Below are 26,395 nucleotides of genomic sequence, written 5' to 3'. Positions count from 1 at the left end.
CTGGGCTGAGCTCTGGCAAGAGCCCCAGGCAAGAGGCCATGAACTGCCAACTCTGTACAACAGGGGCCTGGGGGCCTGTGGCCCTGCCAGGGGAGGGGACATTGAGACATGGCAGAAGCTGATGACACCTGGACTTTTCTGTGTTTACACTGTGAGGGCATAAAAGCCTTTTGGCTTTGAGGGTATTAAATTTCTTTTTTCTTTTTAGAAATTTTAAATTTTCTAAATTTCTGCCTTCCTCAGAGGCACCCAGCTCAAGCTGTTATTCTGTTATTATGCCATGATTAAATTATTTTAAGGATCAGGATGTGTGAACCTAAGGGAAGAAGGAAACCTAGGATTGAGCGGGTAAGGACACCTGATCTGTGTGAGTGTGGGTAGCTGTGAATGGGCTTAGTGACTGACACCACAGCTCCTGGGCTGTTGGATGGGGAAGTTTCTTTAACCATTGTGACAGGCCACAGTGGGTCACGTGGACCAACCTCCCTGGTCAGGCAGGGGTCATCCAAGAGCACATGGCACGGGTTGCATCCACACAGGTCATGACAAACTCCAGCAAGGGAGACTACACAATCTCTCTGGGCAATCTCTTCCAGTGCACAGTAAAGAAGCTCTTCCTTGTGTTCTTGTGCATCCCATGGCCTCTTGTCCTACTGCTTGGCATCAATGAGAAGAGTCTGGCTCCATTCTCTTCAGACACTTGTATAAATTTATGAGATCCCCTGTTAGAGCACTATGGTCTTGAACAAAATAATGTTTCTTATATAAGCCTATGATTTGGATGTATTTTTTCTGCTTCCATACAAAATAAGAGCACCTAGGAATTTAGCTCAAAGAAATATACATTCTGAAAATATGCTACAGAAACAAATATGCTCGATATATATAACATCTGGAAAAAATGCTGTAATCCTCAAATATCAGATCAACATGCCAATCAAAGTGTGTAACCTAACAACTTTTTGATAGTGACTCTTAACAGCAGTCAGATTTGCTGTTGTGAGTGATACTAGAAGGCATTAGACCCAGGAATATTCTCAAGTCACATAGCATTCCTATGTCCCATCAATATAGTATAATGTTACCCACAAGACGCTATTGATTTGCTCTTTCTTCCAATGGAGGAACTCAACAAAATATTTGCAAATTATTGCCACAGAACTCAATGTCCAAGATAACTGACTCTTCCATGTAACACATAATATTACATCATTTTCTATTAAGTACGAAATGCAATATATTATAACATTTTGTTTAAAAAAACATACAAAAATATCTTAATGGCAGGTGTCTTTTCAGTGGTACAAAGTGATAGCACAAGGAGCAAGAGGCCCAAACTCAAATACAGGAATTTCCATCTGAAAATTAGGAAAAACTGCTTTACTGGAGGGTGACTGAGCACTGAAACAGGCTGCCCAGAGAGGCTGTGGAGAGTCCTTCTTCAAAGATATTCAAAAGCCACCTCGACACAATCCTGTGAGGCACTTAGGGGCAGGGTTTAGTGGTGGATTTGGATTGTTGGACTCGATCATCTTAGAGGCCTTTTCCAATCTAAACTATCCTATGATTCTATCTCCAGAGGTCCCTTCTAACTCCAGCCATTCTGTGACAAATTAGCAATTAAAATTCAGCCACAGATCAACTTGAAAACACAATTCTGAGTGGATCTTCTTGCCCTTGAGCAATGTTAACTGAAAGTAATCTTGAAAAGTACAGTGTGTAGGCTTCAGGTCTAGAAATGGACCCTGCTGCACAATGTTACAGATGATGATGAAGTCTTTGCAAGGCATGGTCATCAGTCAAGATTTGTCTCCTGGTGGCAGCCAGCACAATGGGATTCCAATCTTAAGTGAGGCCTTGGAGCATTAATGTAGCAGGGATGTCAATTGTCACATCATTTTCATTGCATGCAGATAAGTTTGCTGAGCTACTGTGATTAGATGGTGTGTCCAGAGGCAAAATACTGTTTATTGTGCACTACTCAGTGACTTGTGCAATAAGTCAGTTTAAAACCTCACTCATCATAACTAGGAAATTTTACTAGTTATACTAGAGGGGGAAAGAAAGCATCAGAACAACATAAATGGCTGAAGGAAAATACACAGCATTTTAGCAGTCCACCCTAGGAACAGTCATAGGAAAATGCAGCAATTCCATGTATTGGTTTTTTTCCCAACAAAATTTTATTAAACTTACCTCTTCTTTTCCCAATTCTAACAGTACATCTGGATTGGTAGAAATTACTGAAAAATAAAATTAATTGTTTATTTTTTCCATTGGATGATAAAGATTTATTTATACTGAAAAGCAGAGTGGCTAGAGAGAAATTTGTGTAACTTCTGAAGAACAGTTTGGCTCTCAGTAGCAGTTTAACCACATGCTGTGGTGTCCTGCCGGGTTAACCTACTATCACTATTCAGCAAATTAAATTAGACTGAAAAAAGTGCAGTGTTAATGCTTGTGTGTTATTTTTATACCTGAACTGGCTCCAAATACATTGGTGAGGGTGCATGATGAATAAACAGCGTATGTCTATATATATCAAGACAATCAAGCCTGATTTTTTTAGCAGAAGGCATTCCATCAACATTACAAATGTGGGCAATCAAATTCTTCCAGTCCTCCAATTCCTTGTTAAATAGCCTCCTAAATGCTTGATCAGGACTATAGAACCTAGTTTTATAACTTCAGAAGCATGTCACCATCCTTACTGTTCACAAAAACAGTAGGGAGATGAATGGCCCAGCAAGGCCAATACCCTAACTCAAAACACTGAGCGACAGCAATACCTAAGTGAAACCAAAGTACAATTCAAGAAGATGAAAATTTTTCTCCAGAATGCTTCTACAAAATGCAGTGTGCATTTTCAGAATGAAAAGTTAAATTCTTGTTTTTTACAGCATTCAACAGACTCCAATCAATTCTCAGATCCATGTCAACTTGCAGCTTCTGCATAAACATATGACTTTTTTGAACTATTTCAATACATTAACGGGAGAAATAAAAGCTATTCTAACAGATTAAAATCTTTATAGGCAGATTTTTTGGTGCAAGTTTGGGCTCGAAATCTCTAATCTTACAAATAATTACTTAAATAAAAATTCCTTAATCAAAAAGGAAGTCCTTAACCCTCTCATGACAGTATTAAACATCTCCTAAATACACATAGTCTATTTAATAAATTCAGAAAAGCACTTTCTTTGGTAATGCTACAGTACTTACCACAAAAATTTTAAGGAGCTTTAGATTAGTAGTTTTAAAAGCACTGTTTGTTCTGAGATGAAAATCAGAAAAACTACTGAAGCATCAAAAAATGCATTAAATTAAATTCTTCAATAAAACTCCTTTTAGTTCAAAAAAAATTGGAAAATTACTGTTTCTAAATCTTGACACAAAATTTAAGTACTCTGCTTCCACTCAAACTTAAGAGCTGCAGGAGACAGTGGTCTGTGCTTTATTGGAGTAAGATTTCTTTATTTACATGAATCTACTACCTACATGTGATAAAATTAATTGGTGAGCTTTTATTCACATTCACTAGTACATCTGAAAAAAACCCATACAATTCTTCCTCCTGCCACTTCCTGTTGACATGATCTTTATAAGCCTTCCCTTACCAAATATTACCAATTTTTACAACTGCCTCATAATGCTTCTTTATTTCTAGACACCTGATCCTGAGTTCATGCTTGCCATTCACTGTTCATACTGTGTGAGTATCAGAATAGAAGGCCCTGTGTTCCTGGGAAAGAAATCACTAGCCATAATTTAGTAAAGGAACAATGCAGATCTAAAACACTGGGACAACACACTTATGCCAGCTGCTGCTGTAAATTCACTGCTTGCTCAATCCACATCAATTAAATCTTTTTCAGTTTTGTTGAATCACTTGCAAAAAATCAAATGTCAGAGAGAATTGCCTAGTGATAAACAGTACAATTACTAAGAAAAATACTACCAGATGCTAGGAATGTAAAAGCAACTACTATGCACATGTTTATACAGAAACTCATATTAAAATAAAACAAAAAGGTATTTGGCAGAATACTGCTATTTTGCAAAGAAAAACAGAATTTATGCAGAGACCACAACTGTTTGAAATGGTTTAAAATATGGTTGCTTTCACTTCCTGATTTTGCAAAGGTAAAAGTTAAATTTTATTTTTATAAGCCAAAAGCTTTTTTAGAAGTTTTAATTCAGCTGATTTAGCAGATCTAGAGCTACATAAATAATACCAGAAATTGAGAAAGAAAAAGACACTAAAGCAAAAGCTTTGCAAAAATAAAATTTGCATCGTGAATTCAAGTCTGCTTGCCAATATTGTGCTCAAAAAAATGTAGAACTGCCAAGCTATAACCTCTGAAAATAAGGTTTAAGACTGAAATGCTGACAGGTCCTCATTTACAGGAAATGAACTGGCCACTACTAAAAGCTAAAACCAAAGTTACAAGACGGCCTGACATTCATGCTCTATTACTTAATTGTATTAAATCAGTATTTCTGCTATTTTTATTTAGATATAATCAGATAATGTTTTCAATTAAGTAATTCCTCCTTCAAAACAAATTGTAGGTAGAAAGAAGCCAAGACAGAGAAGTAAGCAAAAGGGACTCCTCATTTCCATACAAGCACCATAACTCTATTCAAATTCTTAGCAGGATTTTTTTCTTCCACTGGAAAGGGAGCCAAAAAAGGCAGAGATTTGGTTGTAAAGTATTAATTATAGACAATTCTCTATTAAAAAATTAGGGTTTCTAATAAGAAATATTATCATCTGGGAAGAAGAAAGAATGGTTGAACAAAGTAAGTCAGCAAGCCAAAAAAATAGGCCAAGGATATTTTTAAGCCAATAGCTTGAAGTTTAATATACATATTTTAGTACGGAAATCTAACAACCTCAGGTATTTTACCCAGATAAAAACTAAGTTCTTTCAATTAATTTGCTTTAAGCCAGCAACTTATTCATGAACAGCAGCCAGTAACCAGTATGTTCCAAATTCATTCAATGACATGCCTTTGGTCTACATACCTCAGTAGCACTGGAGGCTGACAGTTCTTGGAGTGAGGCTTAAAACACTGAACTATGAATTTATTCTAATACAGCAACAGTATCTGTTTATACAGAAAAAAAAAATCCCAGCTTCTCTTATTTAGTGATGAGATGCAGCAAATACATAGACTTTGAAAAAAGTTGGAGAACTGCCTCTGATGTTGATCTGAAAAGGCATTTCCATTTGGCTAAATGATAAAACATTGGAAATCACCACATGCTGTCTATAACACATTCCTATAATTTTGCAAATACTATAAAACCAAGCTTTACTGGCATAAAAATATTCAATTGAGTCAATATATTAATTTAAAGATTAACTAGAAGTTTTACTTGTTTGACAGGTGCTAACAGGTCCTTGACAGGAGACATAACCATGAGTACTACCAGAATATTAATGATAGTGTAGTGTGAACTGTTTTAGTAATGTCCATATGGGACATCTGAAAACAAAGATTACTTTACTCACACTTAGATCCTGAATGCTTTTATTTCCAGTGTCTGGCCACATCAGCCTTGCAAGAGAGTAAAATTTATCAGCAGTGGTGCTTATGTACAAAGAGAACTTTGAAGAACTGAGGAATTGATACCTTTTGACTGATAATGCCTAACAAACATAAGAACTACCACTAGTCTCAGTGGTTTGTGCTTCTCAGAATCAGTAAGTGTTCTGGATTCCTGCGTTTTTTTAAAATTCTAGTTGCTCTTACCACTTTATCTTGACTTGAAATCTCCTATCCCTGTTAAATCAAAATAGATATTTCACTACAGTGTAAAGGGCTTAGCACTAAAGTCTATTTCAAAGTTTCAACTGTCACATCATAACACTACACACATTTAATCAGAAAAACAATCAGAAGATGTATGGTTAATGTATCAGCTTCTTAAAAGACAAAATTATTTGCCAAAATATTTCTGTTCTAAAAACGAAATACAAATAAAAGATAGAGAAAAAACAATCACTTAGAAAACAATATGAAGGAGGGTAACAGGATAATTAACTTTTTTTATTTGGTTAGGAGATCTGCTAATCATTGTTTTTCCATTTAATTGACTGATAAATTGTGATATGAATCATGCACTTATTTGTCCAGAATCATAGGATTAAGTTATAGTGGAATTCACTTTTAATTTCAAGTTGACTTAGAACTAAAGTGCAAAAATAATGAAGAAATGAAACATACATCCTACTTTTTAAAGTAGCATTATTTTAATTTTTAAGTAGTTATGGAATGAAAATAAAATCAGCAGACATTCAATACACTCATGGCCTAGATGAAAGAAACTTTGCAGTAGGTTATATAAACATTCTTTACAAGGAGACAGTTACTTACCTTCAGGATTTCTTGCTTGCCACTGATGAAAATCTACTGTTAAAGCTTTCCACCGTAGCATTAACAAGGAAAGCTGTGTAACAAGAAAAGAAGGATATCTTGAAGTGTGTTGAGTTGCATTGGCATAAAATGAGGTGGAACAGGATAGAAATCGACTTGTTAAGTTAATACAGCAGAAAACAAATGAGCATCTATTACAATAGAACACTAGTTTCTTCAAAATATTTTACAGTAATTCACAGGGATCGTGGAATGTTTCTATTATTTTTTCAAAAGGGGGAAATGAGAAGGAGTCAGAATTGGCAGAGTTGTGAAGGCGCTACAGAGGAAGGTTCATACAGGTAAAGAAATACTTTCTAATGTCATTTCTGATCCACCCTTTGCATATCTTTGAACCATTCCCACATATAATATCACTGGATATCAGGGAGAAGATATCAGCATCTCCATCTCCACTTCCCTGAGGAAGATGTAGAAAGTAATCAGAAAAAACCCCTCAGCTCCTTCTCTACAAAGTAGAGAAGCCCAGAGTCCTCAGCAGTTCCTCACAGGACATGCCTTCCAGCCTCTCACCAGCTTTGTTGCCCTCCTCTGGATGCACTCAAGGGACCTTCACAACCTTCTTAAACTGTGGGGCACAGAACTGCACTGAGCACTGCAGGTGAGGCTGCACAGCCCTGAACACAGGGACAGTCCCTTCTCCTGTGGCTGGCAGTGCCACCCTCCAGGCTCCCGGGATGCTGTTTGTCCTCCGGGCTGCCAGGGCACCCTGTGGGCTCTGTCCCCTCTCCTGTGGCTGGCAGTGCCACCCTCCAGGCTCCCAGGATGCTGTTTGCCCTCCGGGCTGCCAGGGCACCCTGTGGGCTCTGTCCCCTCTCCTGTGGCTGGCAGTGCCACCCTCCAGGCTCCCGGGACGCCGTTTGTCCTCCGGGCTGCCAGGGCACGCTGTGGGCTCGCCCTGAGCCGCTGTCGGGCAGCGCCCTCAGAGCTCTTCCTGCAGGGCTGCCCAACAGCCACTCCTTTCCTGCTGGCTTGCTGACATTAGATGTCATGCCACTGAGGATTGCCCAATGTTCTAAGCTAGCTCAATCCCTCTGCAAGGCCTCTGGTCCCTCCAGAGTGCCAACCATTGTCCAGTTTGGAGTCATCAGCCATTCCAGTGCTTCATCCAGATCACTGATAAACACGTGGAACAGAGCTGAGCTGCACCCTGAGGAACACCACTGGTGGCTGGTCACTAGCCAGATACAGCCCCAGTCACTGCACCCCACTGAGCTCCATGTTTCAACAGGTCTTTACCCAGCACACTGTGAACCAGCTTATCCCACAGCTGCACAGTCCCCAAGGATACTGTAAGGGATAGCACAACAATGACATTTAACAAGAAGAAATTACATATGTACTGATTAGGGAAAAGTCCAAACAAGTATTGAAGTTACACCCCCTTCTCCTCCCATTTTGTTGCCTATGTTGGTCATTTATTGGTTGCATTTTTCAAACTTAGTAAGAGAAAATCTGTCCTGATCTTGATTCCTGAGGCTTCAGTTATATTTCCTCTCCCTTGTCCAGATGAAGAGGCGAGTGATGAACAGCTAAGCTGGCCAGATAGGATTAAACCCACCACAGGGAACTGGCAGGTGAAGTGGTAAAGCCACTATCCATCACATTTGAAAAGTCATGGCTGGCTGGTGAAGATCCCACCAACTGGAAAAGGAGACACACAACCCATATTATTAAGATGACAAAACCAAAAATCTGTAAAGTACAGATTGATCAGTCTCACCTCTGTGCCCAGCAAGACCAAGGAGCAGATCCTCCTTGAAATTACGCTAAGACATGGAAAATTAAGAGGCAACTGTTGTTAAGCAACATGAATTTAAGGGCAAATCTCACCTGACAAATTGGGTGGCTTCCTATAACAGGATTAGGGCATTGGTGCATAAGGGAAGAGCTACTGATATCATCTATTTAGGAGCTGTGCAAAGCATTTGACATGGTTTGGAACAACATGCTTGTCACTAAACTCTTGAGACACAGATGTGACAGACTGCTCAGTGGGTAAGGAATTGGCTGGATGGTGACACTCAGGTACAGTCAACAGTTCAGCATTCAGGTGAAGATCCGCGATGAGGGGGCATTCCATAGGCCCTCTTTCTGAGACAGGCACTATGAACATCTTTGTCAGGGACGTGGACAGTGGGATCAAGGGCACCCTCAGCAAGTCAGTGACAGCACCAGGCTGTGGGGGACAATTGACACACTGCCAGGAAGGTATGGCATCCAGAGGGACTTGGACAGGCTTGAGAGCTACACTAGTACGAAACTTCTGAAGTTTAACAAGACCAAGCACAAGATCCTATGCCTGGGTCAGGGCAACCAACCCCCAGTATCAATATAGGCTGAGTGAGAGCAGCCCTGCCAAGAAAGATCTGGGAATCCTGGTGGATGAGAAGTTGGACACATGCACTTGCAGTCCAGAAAGCCAATCATAACTCTGCATCAAATACAGCATGGCCAACAGGTAGGTGAAGGTAGGGGACTCTGCCCCTCCACTCTGCTCTGGTGAGACCCCACCTTGAGTGCTGCCTCCAGCTCTGGGGTTCCTAACATAAGAAAGATGTGAACTTGCTCAAGTAAGTCTGGAGGAGAACCACAAATATGATTGGAGGGCTGGAATACCTCTCCTATAAAGACAGGTGAGGGGAGTTGAGTTTGTTCAACCTGGAGAAGGCTCCAGAGAAACACTATAGGACCTTCCAGTACCTGAATGGGGCCTAAAAGAAAGAAGAGAGACTGTTTACAAGTGCATGTAGTGATAGGGTATGGGGAAATGGCCTTAAGATGATAGAGGGCAGGTTTAGATTAGATACTGGGAATAAATTCTTTATTATGTAAGCACAGAGACACAGGAACTGGTTGCCCAGAGAAGCTGCAGATGCCGCACCCCTAAAAGGGGTGAGGCCTGGCTGGAAGAGGCTTAAAGCAACCTAATTTAGTTGAAGGCGTCTCTGCCTATGCCTGGGTTAGAACTAGATGATCTTTAAGGGCCTTTCTAAGCCAGGCTATTCTCTGATTCTACAGTCTTAGCAGAAAATGGAGTATTTTTAAAAACTCACTGTCTTACCTTGGCATCTGATGGTAGCAGTGTCTCTGTTCCTAGAAGCATTAGCTTGCTCTGACACTTGGTAGAAACAAAAATAAATAAAACACAAAGAAAGTTGTTTACTCTTCTCTTTTGTAAGAACAAAATGCGATTCTTAGAAATTTAAAACCAACTTTTTAAATATAGAAATAAATGAGTTTTAACTTGGATCCTTCCACATCCCCTATACCCTAACCCAGAAGAGCAAATTAAGAAAAGTTTTGAAATCACAGCACAGTAAAGTAGAACTTAATTAACTCTGAAGGAGAGAAGTAGCAGCTAAAGAAAGATGTATTCTTTGAGTAAAAAGACAAGTTATGAGTGAAAAGTTTATATGGGGAAAGGCATTGAACAGATGAAGAAGATGAGAAACTGAGAAGAGAGTCATGGACAAGGCTGAACAGTATTCCCTAAGAACTGACAGAAGTTTATCTTTTCTGGGAATCCAGAAAATAAAAATAACCACCCCATAACTGTTATTTGTTAACATATTGTGCTATGTACAAGAGAGAAGTTTTAACCATGACAATGTAACTGTGAGTTTGCAAGGGAGTAAGCATAGGGAGGCATCACTGTCCTCCGCTGCCTCTCTCTCATCCTATTCTCTCTCCCCTCTAAGATCCAAAGGACGCATGAAATGGAATCCCATCTTTTGTGAGGCTGAAGAGAGAAGGGTCTCTGTATGCTGGTACTACCACAACACAAATAAATTGTTTCATTTTCCATAATTTTAATATACACTCCCACACTAAATAAATAGTAACATCAGCACATTGACTCTACAAAGCATTCTCCACCCCTCCAAGCACTTCTACATTTGACCTTTCTGAAGATACTATTTCCTTTTTTTTTCTGTTTGTGATTTTTTGCTTGTGTGGATTTTTTGGTTGGTTGCTTGGTTTGGTTTTATCAGAGTCGTTTCTTTGGAGAGGGTGGGGCAAGCATGTGGTGAATAAAATAATTCTGAAAAAGCTCTATAATAAACCTCATCTATCATTTATATTTGCATACCTCTTCCATCTGCTTCCAAACACTCTCACATTCATCCAAGAGTTCTTCCTTGGCTTCAACAGGACCAGCTGTGTTACTGATTTCTGATAAACATTCAGCCTATTAACAAGCAAAGAGAACAGTTATCATGTAGATCTACAATAACTGGTTACTTAATCATCCTTGCCATTTCAGATCAACTATGCAACAGAATAAACTCCCTTAATCCAAAGCTTTTAGCTAACTCCTCCATAGTTTTAGAAAGCACCAGCCATTAAGTAAAATCTGCTAACTATATAACTAAGTAGAATCAGTGTCTAAGAAGACACTAATAATTTACTTTTAAAATTGAATGACAAAATCCTAAATTTTCATAACTGCTTTGATTATTTGCAATGGCTTCTTTATTTTCCAACAACTTTATTGTAGAAATAATAAGAGAGTTACAAAGCTAACATCTACATGTTACATCTACAAAGCCACACTCTACCTCCATTTATCTGCAATATTTATTATATATTTTATATATATGTTTATATATGTATGTTTGTTTTTAAGCACCTCTGTTCTGTCAATAAACATGTAATCTATTTCTCTTTCATTTGAATTCAGAATATTTTTGATTAACAAATTTAGCACCCTCAAGGTTAATAGAGAAACAAACAAAAGAACCTGAAAGAACATACAGACAACAAAGGAAAGAGAGCACCTGGGGAGCCAAAATAAAAATCAACCCACGTTAAATTAAAAACTTTGAGAAACTGCTGGGTCAGAAAGAAACAGCTGGAATTAATTTATGAATTTGTATGTTTCTCACTTAAGAGATACCTGAATGACAGCAGCAATTAACAGGGGAAAAATAAGAAGGACTAAAATTTTTTTCCCAGCGAAAACAATCAACAGGCTAGATACACCAGATGCAGGAAGCCTTTAAAAATACCTAATGGGTCACTAGACCCACCAAACACATAGAGATTAAACAGAAAGGTTAAAAATAGATCATGATCTAGAGAAGAATTACACTTTTCTACTTCTGATTGAAGCATAAATTACTAACTAAATCTTTTGTTCTTTTTCAGTACAAAAACATAGCATCAGAGAAAATTATTATTATTCTTTAAAAGGAGTGAAATATTCTACTAGTACTTGCAAAGTTCAAGCACCTCATAGCAAAGTGGATGAGGAAAGAGAATCAGAACATCTCACTGAATGCTGGAATTACATTAGAGAACTCATACATAGCCAATACTTCTACTAAGTCTTCCTGGCAAATTTCTTGCATTTAAAACAGCTCTACAAAATCTAGGTTACCATGATCTTATAAGAACTAGTGAGCATAGATTTTGGAAAGGAAGATCATTATCTTCTTAAGAGTCTTGGAATGGCTCCATAATATAAAACAGAACCAGTTCCCATAATTTATTAAGATGCCTGAAATGCCTCCAGCAAAGACTGCCCAGAAGGAAGAAACTAAGAAAGAAACTAAGCAGTTTTTTCTCAGACAAAAAAAAAAAAAAAAAGACAAAGGGAGTTTGGGGGGATAGTGGGGAGACAGAAGCATAAAAGGGAGAAAAAGAATCCCATGCTTTGGAAACTTGAAAGGAGTCATGGGGTGGGATAAAAACCTATTCCGCCCATATCCCCTGCATTACTATAATTCATCACTATTAAAGCATTATATGGAATAATAATGCTTTCTCTTCTCTGAGGAGAAAGACAGAAAACCTCCAACACACAAAAATTATGAAATTATTCTGTTGATAACTTTAAATTTCTGGGTCAATTTCATACATTTCAAAATGTACATATTATGAGACATGACAGGGCTCTCACAAGCCAAACTGACTTGCCATCCTTAATGCTGTGCTCTTATCTACCTTACACAGTACACACAATGAAATGTCACTTTTGGATCTTATTTTCTCGTAGCTTGCAGTTTTTCCCCATTTCAGTATGGTTAAATTACATTTCTATTTCCACACCATACCTGAAAACTGAAAGTTTTTTAGGCATTAATACTAATGTCTTCCATTTTCAACAAGTTATTCCTTCTTACTTTGTTTTAGGACTATATAATTAGGTAAGAAATACACACATGTCCAAGTGTAGGCTCTATGCTAGCCAAGGCTTTACAAAAAAATCACAGGATGGGTCAGGTTGGAAGGGACCACAGGGGGTCATCTGGTCCAACCTCCCGTTTTAAGCAGGGTCATCCCAGAGGACATGGCACAGGATTGTGTCCAGATGGTGCTCGAGTATCTCCAGTGACGGAGACTCCACAACCGCTCTGGGCAATCTGTTCCAGTGCATGGTCACCTGCACGGTAAAGTTCTTCCTCATGTTCAGGTGAAACTTCTTGTGCATCAGCTTCTACCCATTGCCTCTCGTCCTATTGCTGGGCACAGCAGAGCAGAACCTGCATCCATTTTCTTGGCACTGTGTCCCTTTCATACCCGTACACACACATGAAGAAGGCGAAATGCGTCCCGTGACCCAGCACACAACGACCAGCTGCGGGCAGACGGCGAGGGAGGGGAGAGGAAAGCGACAGAAGGTTTGTGAAAGAGACACGAAGGCGCCTTAGGAAGCAAAATATCGGTAGGGTACAAACAACATCGCAAAAGCGGTGAGACGGGGAGCCCCCACCGCCAATCCCCGCAGCACAGCGGTGGCAGGACGTGAGGCGGGACATCCCAGCTCACAGCCCAGGGATGAACCGAGCCCCTTCCCAGCCGGGAAGACAGCACCCTCCCTGCAAAGCAGCCCCGCGGCCCCAGCAGCCGAGACCGCCTCCCGGCGCCGAGGTGTCGGGGCGCCGGGGTGCCCCTGAGCGCCGCGGGCCGCCCGGGGCTCGCCCGCCCCCCTTCCCGCCCGTTACTACCATGGCCGCTTCCCGCCGTCCGAGCCGCGGCGCGCACGTCACTTGCATAGCGCCCGGCGCGGGGCATTGACGTCAGCGCCATGGCGTCCGCTGAGCCGGAGCGCAAGCGAAAGCCACCGGAGGTGGAGGCGGGTGGCGGGGATTCGGCGGCAGTGAATGAGGAGGATGAGGAGGAACGCTGGGTCGGGCCGCTCCCGGGGGAGGCCGCGCAGGCGAAGAAAAGGAGAGGTAAGGGGAGGAGTGCAGCTCTGCCCCGACTGCGGTCGGGGCGGTGGGATCGCCTCCAGGCCACGCCGGGCGGGAACGGCCACGGGCTGAGGGCAGCTGTCGGGAGCCCGGCTCCTGAAGCTGTGTCTCGTATGTAAAATGAGCACACTGGGGGAAACCTTCAGATGCGGAATTACAGGGCGAGGGTGCCTGGTGCTGAGAAACTTGTGGCCGTTCAGCCTGCAGAAGAGGAAGTTACGTGGAGACCTCATAGCAACCTTCCAGTACCTGAAGGGACTTAGAAGGAAGCTGGAGATGGACTCTTCGACAGGAACTGCAGTGATAGCATCAAGACTAGTTGGTGCAAACTGAAAAAAGGAAAATTCAGGTTAGCTATAAGAAAAAAATTCTTTACTGTGAGGTACTGGCACAGGTTGCCCAGTGATTTTTTTGGGTGCTCCAACTCTGGCAGTGTTCAAAACCAGGCTGAATAAGGCTTGGAGCAGCTTCGTCTAGTAGGAGGGGGCTTGGGACTAGATGGTATATAAGGCTAATTCTAGCCCTTAACATTCTATGACTCTAAGACCTTTGCTTCCTCTGGAGAACACCTTAAGGCTAAGAGCCCTGCTGCTGTGCAGGCTGAAGCTGTGCTGTTTATTGTTGTAGAGTTAATCCGTCTTTCAGATCACCACCCTAAGCTGCAGCAGCAGGAGAAGCCTCTAGGCTGTGTTTTGGCATGTGGTGTTGATGTGTGCAGCAGCTTCCAGCTCTCTGGGTATCACTTAAAGTTTTCTTTAAGTAAAAAAAACAATGATCATCGGATGTAAACATGAAAGTTCGGTAAAAAATACCGTTGCACAGCTGTTAACATGTAGGATCTAAAGATCAGAAGCAAAACTCAAAATCAGATTATTTTAGGTTAGCCAGTTAAACAATGAAATAGGTGGATACCAGCACTTAAAATTTAGACTACAGGACCTGTGTGGGATCACAAATCTTGTAAAAACAGCAGGGATACATGTGGTTTTAGAATGAAATGAGGTTCAGATGACCTTCTGTTTACTGGCAGTAATTTAAAAGCTGTTGATTGATGTTGTTTCTTTTTGAAACAGTAAAACAGTTACTGTAACAGTTGCTTTAAGAGGGAGGAGCAATATGAGTTAAAGCAGCATGTGAGTGGCTTTAGTCCACAGAAAATGTCTAGGTCTGAGTGCAAAGCCAGACGTAAAAGCCCTTTAATTATGTTTGCACAAAATCCTGCATGTTTTTGACTAAACATGAGTAAGCAATCAAAGGATAAGTAAAAGAGAACAAAATGTAGACTAAACATGAGTAACCAATAAAAGGATAAGTAAAAGAGAATGAAATGTAGATGTAACTTAGTGAAAAAAAATCCTGACTTTTCTTTCCATTCTGTGTAGTTCTTGAATTCGAACACGTTTATCTTGAAAATCTTCCGTCGGCTTCAATGTATGAACGCAGTTACATGCACAGAGATGTTATTACACACGTGGCATGTACAAAGTAAGTATTTTTGTTCTCCATTGTATTTCTTTGTCTGGGGTGTATTTTTGTGGAGGCTAAAAAGTTTTCACTGTAGAAGCTTTATAACAGAAAGTTACAGTGTCCTGAGGTGATTTTTTAAAGGATGGTAGGTTTTTTTAAAAAAATAAGTTATATCTTGCTTACCTAGAAGCAAGATATAATTTTTTTTATAGGCTAAAGGAGGGTCTTAAAATTCTTGTTAAAATATGCAGGAAATACAGGAGTAAGTAATAACTTACTCCCTCTGAAAAAATACTGTTCGCCAGAATTGCAGAGATCACACACACACACACACACATACATTGTAACTACCATGAAACCAGACTTAAAATAGGAGTTATATTTACATATTCAAAAAGGATAGTGTTATATTTTGCTTCAATTTGACTTCTCATAGATTAATCCAGAATGCACTAAAATACCTGTTTTGTTTTTCCTGGAGTACTCAATAAATTACTGTGACAGTCTATCTGAATAGTACCCATTCAGACAGACAGTCACAGTAATTTATTGAGATTTCATTCTCTGCACAGTATTAATTCTAGTGAAAATTACTGACCAGTGGGAAGGTGCATAGTGTGTGCATTTGTTTTCTTTATTTTATTTTTCTTTTCTAATTGTAGGACAGATTTTATCATAACAGCCAGTCATGATGGACATGTAAAATTCTGGAAGAAAATAGAAGAAGGGATTGAGTTTGTTAAACACTTCCGAAGTCACTTGGGTGAGAAGTTGCTCTTTCTTATCTAAAGGACTTTACTTTTTCCTCTCCCTTGCTCTTTGTTGTTTGAAGAGAGAGTGCAAATAGAGAGAGATTCTGGGGTTCCTTTAGTGCAGTCAGAGATTAAATGATATCTACCAATATTCCTTTTATTCCTCTGTTGCATTACATTTTGCTCCCAAGCTGTAGCAGGGATAGGATGAAAATTAAACATGAAAAATGAGGCCTTTGCATTGCCTTGTGCCTGATTGTGGGAGAATATCTGGGACATAAGTGAACAAGATATACAAAAATGTTCATAAAATCCAGAGAAGTTTAAAAATATGTTACTTTAAATAAGGATACCTCAGTCTTTTTTGCCCCTTGCAGTGTGGAAAAAAAGCAGTTATTTTCATCTGGAATACTCTAACTGTAGAGTAAATTCTGCCTTATTGTTGTAATTATCAGAAGAATTGCAATTAAGAGAAACTTTAACTCAGTTTTCTGAGCTAATAAGTACACAAAGGTTTTCAACACTATGCTAAGCACTAAATAGGCTGGACAGAAAATTATATTCTCAACAGTATTAGAAACTATGATATGCCTGAAGCAAAAAGATGCAGTTTGATAGGCAGAATGTTACAGTAAGAAAAATATTTAATAATAGGTAGTAAAAGCATGGTTTTCTTTTAGAGTGACAAGAAATACTAAAGTCTGGTTTTGATGTTAACTGTCGGCTTCTTATTATATATAGAAGCAAAAGGTGTGAACAAAGCCTACCATGTGAAAAATCAGCATTGTGAGAACTTTATGGAAGGCTCAGTTGCAGAGGAGTTTTGAGTATCATGGGTGCAATAATCTGTAGAGTTCTGCTGCTTTTACCCTGTTGAGAGATGCCAGCTGAGGAGCACATGATGTTTACCCCATCATAATGTTCCCAGTTTTCTAAAATCAACATTTTAAACTAAACTTACTGTCATTATAATATTTTACTATGTTTTTTGTAAATTGTTGATTATCGCATACCTGAGTCTAAATACTGATAGACCGTCAAGTGTTGTTTTGTGAATTTTATTTTTTTAAATAATATCTAATTGAATTCAGGTAGAGTTTTAAATGGAAAAGGTGACAAAACAGTTGGGAAACAGGTTTAAGCCTCTAGGTTTTCCCTATGTATTACTGGAATGAAGGATGTCCTTTCCTATTTCTTAATAGTATCTTAAATTAATTCACAGGTGTTATTGAGAGTATTGCTGTTAGTTCAGAGGGGGCATTATTCTGTTCTGTTGGAGATGACAAAGCGATGAAGGTGTTTGATGTTGTCAACTTTGACATGATTAACATGCTGAAGCTTGGGTAAGTTACTTATTTCTCAGAAGTGTTCTTTTGAGATTATCAATGGGGGTTGTTTTGCTAAGAGATAAGTCAGTAATTTGGGGTTCTTGAGTTCTTCCCTTTCCCCCATGCCTTAGTCATATGAAGTTGAGTAAACCTGCATCTGAAATGAATCCAATGGCTGGAAACTGCCTGACTGAATAGAAAAAATTACTATTGCAGCACTGGAAGAGAGGAGTAGAAAAGGAGCTTCCTCAGTGTTACATATTATGCACAAAGATGTGGGGTTTCTTCAAATATTTAGCTAGGCATAATTTCTTTCTGTTGTTTGGCACTGAGTTTAAAAATTACAATCTATTAGTAGTTCCATTAGGGAGGGGATTTGGCCTGCCTGTGTTGTCTCATTTGTTGTCATAGGGATACAATTTCCTTTTTCTGCTAGAAGCAATATTGTTTTTTTCTTTAGTCTTATAGTTACACAGTATCTACCTAAAGGATCTGGGAGAGACAGGCGTGGATGTTACTGGAATTATAACAATACTGGAGAAAAACAAATCCCACACCATGATGTATTGGTTAGTTTTGAAACTGAATAGAAGTATAAAGTCAGGGAAAGAAGCTTTTACAAAGAACATGTAATAAAAGCATATGCTATCTGCTTTGTTTGTTACAGGTTTAGTGTCATCCTCCAGATAATGTACTTCACCTGTAGGAACTGATTCTCTTTTCTCTGTTCTGGAAAAATTCCAGTTAGGCTTAAGCTTTTTGGTTTTGCTGTTATTTTTGACGTAGCCCTGCACTGTTATTACAAAATTTGTAAAATTATAGAAAAAATAAAATTATATTCAAAAAAGCGCTCCTGATCTTCAGAGCTTTCCAGTTCTATAACTAATCTATAGACCATGGCTCTCTGCAAATCTTTAGCTCTCTGCTTTATGCTTCCATCTGTCATCTGGAAAACGTTGCCTATTTCTGCAGAGGCTTCATATTTATTTGATCCTGTTCTTCCTAGTGAATTTGAGACAAAGTATTTGTTTCTCTTTACAGACAGAAATTGAAAATCCAAATTACTGGTGTCTTGTCATAGTGTCAGAATATCATCAGTCCATCAGCATCCATTAGTTCAGTTTGTGAAAGGATACTAAACGTGTTTCCTCTGGAGATTGTATAATTTTTTTGACGTTTGCAATTTAGTTTGAGTTCTAGTTTTCAGAATCTTTGCTTACAGACTTTAAAACAAACATAACTTATATTATTGACTATATCTCTGACTTATCTGATTTGTAGATTTTTGCAAGCTGCAAATGAGTTCCTTCTTAAATGCACTCACAGCCCTTATTGAATATAGGGGGATTGTCTTAATTTGGTTTGTATCACTTCTTGGAGATTTTGTGGGTTTGTGTTTTTTTTTCTGGCAAGATCTAGTTGAACTTTTGCAAAAGTGTATGGCAGAGGTGCAGTTGTCTTAAATACTACTGAGTCATTACTCACTTAGAAGATGGAGGAGGAATGGTATTGACTTACATATATTAATGCCATTTGGGCTTCTTATCTGAATTTCTGTCCAAATTAATCCTTTTTACCCACTTTCTACTTGGACTATCACAGCCTCTTTACAAAACAATATGGAAGGAACAGAAATTGGTAGTCTTCCGCTGAATGGTATTTCTTGGTAAAACTTGCCTATAACATGCTGCATATTAGCAAAATATGTATTAGCAAAACTAGTAAATGAAGTTTAAAATTTGCTTCTGGTGTTTGATTTCAAGTTTACAGAATAATTTGACTCTTACCTAATTAAAACCATTCCTACTTTATTTTAAATTTTTTTTTTCTTTCTACTCTTTGTTGCAGCTACCACCCTGGCCAGTGTGAATGGGTATATTGCCCTGGAGATGCTATATCTTCTGTTGCAACATCTGAGAAAAGCACAGGGAAAATATTCATATATGATGGACGAGGAAATAACCAGCCACTTCACGTTTTTGATAAACTCCACATGTCCCCTCTTACTCAGATACGCCTGAACCCTGTCTACAAAGCAGTTGTGTCTTCGGACAAGTCCGGAATGATCGAGTACTGGACCGGTACTCCTCATGAATATAAATTTCCCAAGAATGTGAACTGGGAGTATAAAACGGATACCGATCTATATGAATTTGCTAAATGCAAGGCTTACCCATCCAGTATAAGTTTTTCACCTGATGGCAAGAAAATGGCCACTCTTGGGTCTGACAGAAAAGTTAGAATTTTTCGTTTTCTGACGGGAAAGCTCATGAGAGTCTTTGATGAATCTCTGAGTGTGAGTTTTGTCTTGTTTCTCCTTCTTGAAATGTTTTCTCTACTTGCATTTGTTTGCCAGCACATTCACCTAAGCTATAATTTATTTCTAAAGGCAAGCTTCCTTCCCATATTTTTCTTGCAAAAAAGGCCTTCTATCACCAAGAGGCGTTCTCTTGCTTGTCTCTTAGATTGCTTTGCCCCAAAATGAATTCTTACTGGTTATGTTACCTACATACTGAAACAGGGTTGTTGATTTTCATTTCTGTTTTCATGCTGCTAGATTACACTTAACTAGAAAGCAATTGTGGAAGATGGTGGAAAAAGCCCATTGGAAGTGACAACATGATAATGAATTAAATTTGTCATCTTCTAAGGAATTTGATAGACAACTTTCACATGCTTAAGCCTAGTCCTACAACATGTCTGTTGTATCATTAAAATAAAGAGAGTATTCCTTGTATTTATCTAAATCCTTCAGTTCAGTTTGAATGGAGTAATCTCACTTGAATTTAGTATTTTCTAATCATGTGAATCAGTGTTTTACTGGAAAAAAAGTTTAAAATATGTTATTATAGTAGTTCTGGGTTTTTTTTTTTTGTAGATGTTTACTGAACTTCAGCAGATGAGACAACAACTGCCTGACATGGAGTTTGGGCGGCGTATGGCAGTTGAGCGTGAGCTGGAGAAAGTGGATGCAGTAAGATTAATTAATATAATTTTTGATGAAACTGGACACTTCGTTCTCTATGGAACTATGTTAGGCATTAAGGTCATAAATGTAGAGACTAACAGGTAAGTTCCAGTGACACACATAGAGATAAACTTCTGTTTTAAAGTCTTTATTCAGTCAAATTTAGAGTGTATGTAAAACTTGATATGACTGTGGAGGTGTCTAATCTTTTTTTGTTGTTATTTGAGAGCCTTACATTACACTGTAAGGCTCCCACTCTTTGTAAGGAGCCATTGGAGATTACAGCTTAGACAGATAGCAAGCACATGTATTAAAAATGTGTAATTAATTAATCTCTGTCTAACTGGATGGGATAACATAAATGTAAAGTAAAGGTGGATCATTTAGTTGGGATTTTTATTGCATAAGGAGGCTGACTGGTAAATTAAGGTACCAAATTTAAATAGGGAAACATCATAAAAATTATTAGTAAATAATTATTTTGAGAGGATTTTGAAGTTTTGCTCTGAATCTAACAGTCAGAAAGAAGATATTTTCTGTCTGTGAGCAGCTGAACATTAGACCTCTTTACATCTTGTATTTCAGGTGTATTCGTATCTTGGGAAAACAAGAGAACATCAGAATGATGCAACTAGCTTTGTTCCAAGGAGTAGCAAAGAAACATCGTGCAGCCATCACTATAGAGATGAAGGCATCTGAAAATCCTGTTCTCCAGAATATTCAGGCAGATCCAACAGTAATCTGCACAGCTTTTAAAAAAAACAGGTTTTACATGGTGTGTGGCGTTTCTATTTAAATAGCTCCATTCTTGTATTGATTTCTCTACACTAATTTTTGTTTTTCTCTTTGCACCTTTCTAGTGCTTTTTGTAGTTGTAAATTCAGCTTTTACAAAGGAGTCTCTTTATATTGCAAGTATATTTAGAATTTTTATCTTGAACTATCTGTACATTAACTAGAAACAGCTGTGATTTTTTCATAAATTTTTATTCCCCCAAGAAGATGATATCCTTTTGTTCTTGTTGAAGAAGAACCTAAGTAAGAGCACTTAAAAAACTAACCAGATTTTATAAAGAAACAATAAGTAACTGTATGCATAAAAAAATATAATAGAAAAAAATTTCAGACGAGAATCAAGACTTGGTAACACTAAGGACACTATAAGCAACCAAGAAAGGAGTCATCTTCCTGTTCACAGTTGGGTTTTTAGGTGAGATGGAACCAAACAAACAATTTCAGAGTGGTTAGTAGCTGATTTGAGAGGTCATAGCCATAGAGGTTAGAGTTTGGACTGTCTGTTATGCCTTAAATTTGCTGGGTGTCTATAGTTTTATATTAATGCAGTATTGGAATAGGAGGATTTATTTTAACTTTGCAGCGCAACTGCAAAGCACAGCTAATCCTTTTGGCATAAAACCTGCCAAATTCGTTTTAGTATAGCAAAACAGCCTGGTATTCTCCACCTCATTTTAAAGAAAAGATGCTGAACTAGTGCAGACTCTTGTTGTAAAGGGAAAAGTTTAAAGATAACAGATTATTAAAAGTTATTTGGATTTGCATGTAGTTTTACTGGAATTTGTGACTGTGGAAATGCTGGCAACATAACACAGCAGTCCAAGGATAGACTGTTTATGAATTATCTTTGTACATTTCAAATTGAATTGGGTATTCAGCAGGTTGAATAATGACATTGATGTGTTGGGTGCAGGGCACTGTGTATTTTAAGAGGAAAAAAGAAAAAAGCAGTTAACCTTCTTTTCTTTTATGCTTCAGTTTACTAAACGTGAACCAGAAGACACGAAGAGTGCAGATTCTGACAGAGATGTATTTAATGAGAAACCTTCTAAAGAAGAGGTCATGGCAGCCACTCAGGCAGAAGGTCCCAAAAGAGTGTCAGACAGTGCCATCATCCACACAAGCATGGGAGATATTCATGTCAAGCTTTTTCCTGTTGAGTATGTAGTTGCTGTATTTTCTGGGTTTTTTGGTTTTGTTGCTTTCTTCTGTCCCTTGTGGTTGCAGTGTCCAAGACTTACCTCATGCTAGGAAGAATTATTTATTTTCTTTCCCTTTTTCTACTGTTTTTGTTTCCTGACAGTTTCTTAATATGCTAAGGGAGGAATGTGACTCTTAACAAACAAAAATAAAGTAGGGTAAAAATAGTCTGGGGCACAGGAGTTTTTGGAATTGTATTTGGGTTTATTTAGTTACTGATTCAGGGAGGGTTTTCTTTTCTTAACTTTTGTTCTTGAACAGATAATGATACTCTTCTGTGTAAGCTCTGTATTGTAAGGCAGTGCTGTTTGCATAGATCTTGAAAAAGAAAGATGATGTTGGCATTAGCAGCAGATTTGGCAGCAGGTCTGTGCGAACCAGAAGAATAGTAGTTTCAACTTCTGAATGTGGCCAGTGTACTACACTTTGTTATTGCAGCTCCTTTAAAAGCCATATAACATTTATACCAGCATATAATAATAGTGTTGTGTATATCCAAAACCAGGCATAGAATTGAAAAGCTTTTTGCCTAACAATTGCTAAAATCAGTATGTCCTTCTCTCTCCTTCGTGATGCAAAAATTGCAAATATTCTGTTATTTAACAGGAAATTTATATAATATATTGCTATACATAGAAACCTTAATTATGTTGATGTACTCCATGCTTCTCCAAAAATATATTCATCTTTGGTCTTAAGCACAGGTAGGTCAACCTCAATTCTACCCTCTAGGGCTACCAGACTTTTACTGCAGTCCTCACCAGTGTTTTCTTGCATCTGGCTCTAGTTTCTGGAATTCATAATTATAGCATATAGGTTGTAGTAATGGTAGAGCTCTTGTCAGCAAGTGACAGGTCAAGCTACATTAATTCTTTTTTAAAATTGTCATACTAATGTGTCATATCTGCATGCACAGTATTGCAAGGTGCTTCACTGCAATGTTCTATATGCAGTTTTAAATAGAGCATTACTAGGGTTGGTTCGTCCATTGTTAGGTTTGTCCTTTCTTATTGTAGTATTTTCTCCCAGCTGAGCTTTAAATTAAAATCTCTTTGGTGTGATTAAAACTTTAAAGAAGAGCATATAGGATATGGCTCTGTACATCTTTGAATTCTTTGGTCATTTCATTATGAAATAAAGTTGTGAATGACGCTGTACTGCTCAGCAAGAGCTGGGACTATAATCTAGTCTGTTCCATTAGTTATGACATTGGTGCTCTTTTTCACAAGATAGCTTGGAGTGTCACTAAAACCCAAGCTAATACTCATTTTCACCGTTAGACTAGAGTAACTCTACAGCTGTGGACTCAACTTGGCCATTTTCTCTGTATTGGGAGTGCAGATAGAAGTGGTGCCTTGAACTAGGCCTTCAGGAGACAGATTTGGTTTCTGGCTCTTTGGTTTAACCCCAGCCAGCAACTAAGCCCCCCAGAACCACTTGCTCATATCTCCCTTGGTGGAATGGGAGAGCACTGGAAGAGTAAGAGTGAAAACACTTGTGAGTTGAGGTACAAACAGTTTAATAGGGAAAGCAAAAGGCATGCACCCAAGCAAAGCAAAATAGGGAACGTGGACAGGCAGATGTTCTACTATCTCCAAGAAAACAGGTCTCCCTCACATGGAGTGGGTACTTGAGAAGGCAAATCACCATTACTCTGCATGTTCCCTGCTTTTTCCCTCAGCTTTTATGTGCCGAACATAATGCCATATGTGCAATGGAGCATCCCTGGGTTCAGCTGTCTCAGCTAGGTCCCCTCTCAACTCCTACAGCCCCAGCCTTCTCACTGGCAGAGTGGGATTAGGAGCAGAAAAGGCCTCAACAGTGCATAAGCCCTGCTCAGCAACAGCTAAAACATCCCTGTGCTATCAACACAGCTGCTGCCTTTCTGTGTAATCACACAGCTTTGTAATTCTCAAGCTTTTTGCTTTCAGCTCTTTTTAAGCTTAGGTTTGAGGAGATTTGTTTTTTCCTTAGTTGGCTAAATCCCTTCCTACAGAATCCTGAAACATTGCACAGCACAAGGGGGTCTTAGTCCCAGCTGAAATCTTTATGGCCCTGTCACCAGACAAATATTATTGTGTTTTCTGTTACATGATTTTAGGTGCCCTAAAACAGTGGAAAACTTCTGTGTGCACAGCAGGAATGGTTACTACAATGGACACATAATTCACCGTATCATCAAGGTAACTTGTAACATGTTTTTTGTTAATTTACGTAATGTACTCTGGTGGTCAGTCCTCTGTTAACACTTCCATTTCCCTTTCGCACACAGGGTTGTTGGAGTACGTTTAGAATTCCTTATATATAGCTCTGATGTTCTAAACAGCCTTAGCACTTACTAAAGTTGTAGTAGCTGTTCTGCAACTGATAAGGTAGCAGAAAACTGAAAACTGAAAGATGAGTCCTGCTATCCTGCTTGAATTAAAACTTTGCTTCATGTCAGAAGACCTTTCTTGTAAGGCTTTTTATTTCTGTCGCACCAGAATCAAGTGACAGAGCCTAAGAATTTGCAAAAGGTAGAGACAGTCAGATTTCTGTCCTTCATTGGCAGGCATAGTGAGTAACCTTGCTTTTTCTCAAGTACTTGTTAGACACTTAAAAAAGCCTTAAATGCTTTCTCCCTTTCACACAACATTTTAACACATTTTGTGGATATGTTTGAAGTAAGTTTGAAAAAATGTCACCTAGCATGTAACACTTACGGTTATGTATTCTATGCAGTAATGTGATAACTTATAATTTCTGTGCAGGGTTTCATGATTCAGACTGGTGACCCAACTGGTACAGGAATGGGAGGTGAAAGTATTTGGGGAGGAGAATTTGAAGACGAGTTTCATTCAACTTTACGACATGACAGACCATATACACTCAGCATGGCTAATGCAGGACCAAATACCAATGGATCCCAGTTTTTTATAACAGTAGTCCCTACTGTAAGTAATACTAAAAGCTCAATTTAAGGCCTGAGAGGCTACCTAGATAGTAAAAAATCAACTTTTTTCTCATGAAAAAAGGAGCACATTAGTATTTACTTTACAAATAAATGATACACATGATGTGTAGTGTATAGGCTTCACTGAAACTGTCCCTTACAAGATAGAAATACTTTCCCATCACTTGTGATCAAGAAGCCTTTTGCCTTTAAGTGGAGTAAGGGTGGTATAAAATTCCTAGGCATGTTTGCAATTATGTATTACTAGAGTATCTTATGTTAATAATAGTGGTTTAAACTTGATGGAAATCTAGGTATTGCTTAGATTGTTTGGGGTTTGGATATGGTGCCAGGATGTCTCTCTAATGGTGTCTGATTGTAGGTTTAAAAATTTCATTTGATCTGCATATAAATTCAGAGCCAACAATAAAAATTTTGATGTGTGAATCTAAGATATAGAAACCAAATCCTTAAGAGTAGCGCTTATAAAAACTGCATTCTTATAGCACTTCAAAGTAATATATATAAAAAAACAAACTATCTACCATAGTTCTGAGGTTTATTAAATTGTATGAGGGCCTATATTCAAATTTGGCATACTGTCTGAGTATTGAATTGGGTAGTATTCTGTACTGGCACTTAAAATTCCTCTGTGAAAATAACATGAAACTGAGAGACTGAAACATTTCTGTGAACTGAGAATGCACTTTAAAATGAACTATACAGTACTACTGCACTGGTAGAACATGACTGCTGTAGTACTTTAAGAAAGCAGTGTTATCTGCATTCTAGTATTTCCTTGCATGCTAATATTTACAGGGTGTTAGATTCCATAGTCTGGACACACAAAATGTGTCCATGTACACTTTATTTTTGGTTTGGTACCTAACCTACATGCTGCTTTCTATTTTAATATGCTTTTCTTTTTCTCCTGTGCTTTCAAACAGCCGTGGCTCGACAACAAGCACAGTGTGTTTGGACGGGTGACTAAAGGAATGGAAGTTGTTCAGAGAATCTCAAATGTCAAAGTCAATCCCAAAACTGACAAACCCTATGAGGATATCAGCATCATTAATATAACAGTGAAGTAAGGCAGGCATTGAAGGTTCCAGCTTAAGCAGAAAAAAAACTGAGCATGCGGGATCCAGAGAGAGACCTAGGAAGAACATTTTTGATAGTTCCTAGATATGGCAAATACCAGGACAGAGCAATTACCAGTTCTACTATTTTTAATGTACCTAAAGTGCCGTAATTCTGTATTTCTGGTAAATTTGTATTTTAAAGTAAAAACATCTACATGTTTCTTACAAA

General features: G+C 38.6%; 2 protein-coding genes across 5 annotated transcripts in view; one reads left to right on the top strand and one right to left on the bottom strand.

Moving 5' to 3' along the window:
• Positions 1–13,448, bottom strand: part of CENPK (centromere protein K) — a 22,365-nt gene extending 8,917 nt beyond the window's left edge. For 2 of the 4 annotated variants that reach the window (XM_071425331.1, XM_071425333.1), the window contains exons 1-5: positions 13,398–13,448; positions 10,538–10,636; positions 9,509–9,565; positions 6,385–6,457; positions 2,197–2,243 (exon numbers count right to left, since the gene is read on the bottom strand). In XM_071425331.1, coding sequence (XP_071281432.1) covers positions 2,197–2,243; positions 6,385–6,457; positions 9,509–9,565; positions 10,538–10,636; positions 13,398–13,445 — 324 coding nt within the window. In that variant the 5' untranslated portion in view covers positions 13,446–13,448. Of the gene's footprint in view, positions 1–2,196; positions 2,244–6,384; positions 6,458–9,508; positions 9,566–10,537; positions 10,637–12,503; positions 12,917–13,397 lie in introns of those variants that run through there. The other 2 variants (XM_071425334.1, XM_071425332.1) reach the window with 2 other exon arrangements.
• PPWD1 (peptidylprolyl isomerase domain and WD repeat containing 1) lies at positions 13,441–26,395 on the top strand. Its single transcript, XM_071425330.1, has 11 exons — positions 13,441–13,625; positions 15,026–15,128; positions 15,773–15,873; positions 17,085–17,205; positions 19,039–19,486; positions 20,069–20,259; positions 20,744–20,933; positions 21,931–22,112; positions 24,254–24,335; positions 24,903–25,085; positions 26,032–26,395. Exons 1-11 carry the CDS (start codon positions 13,478–13,480, stop codon positions 26,173–26,175), a joined length of 1,893 nt encoding a protein of 630 aa, XP_071281431.1. The 5' UTR covers positions 13,441–13,477; the 3' UTR covers positions 26,176–26,395.

This window comes from Agelaius tricolor, unplaced genomic scaffold (genome assembly GCF_023055355.1).
Source record: "Agelaius tricolor isolate 1412-34295 unplaced genomic scaffold, bAgeTri1.0.p SCAF_4, whole genome shotgun sequence".
In the NCBI taxonomy this organism is placed as follows: domain Eukaryota; kingdom Metazoa; phylum Chordata; class Aves; order Passeriformes; family Icteridae; genus Agelaius; species Agelaius tricolor.
Note: the sequence above shows the minus strand (reverse complement) of the source record. Positions and strands in the feature narration are given on the sequence as shown.

What these genes read in the sequence shown, in the direction of transcription:
- PPWD1 (XM_071425330.1), top strand. Translation starts at nt 13,478, where the DNA reads ATGGCGTCCGCTGAGCCGGAGCGCAAGCGAAAGCCACCGGAGGTGGAG. An exon ending in TCTTTGATGAATCTCTGAGT is followed by an intron (nt 19,487 to 20,068) that starts GTGAGTTTTGTC and finishes TTTTTTTTGTAG; the next exon opens with ATGTTTACTGAACTTCAGCA. An exon ending in AAAAAAACAGGTTTTACATG is followed by an intron (nt 20,934 to 21,930) that starts GTGTGTGGCGTT and finishes TTTATGCTTCAG; the next exon opens with TTTACTAAACGTGAACCAGA.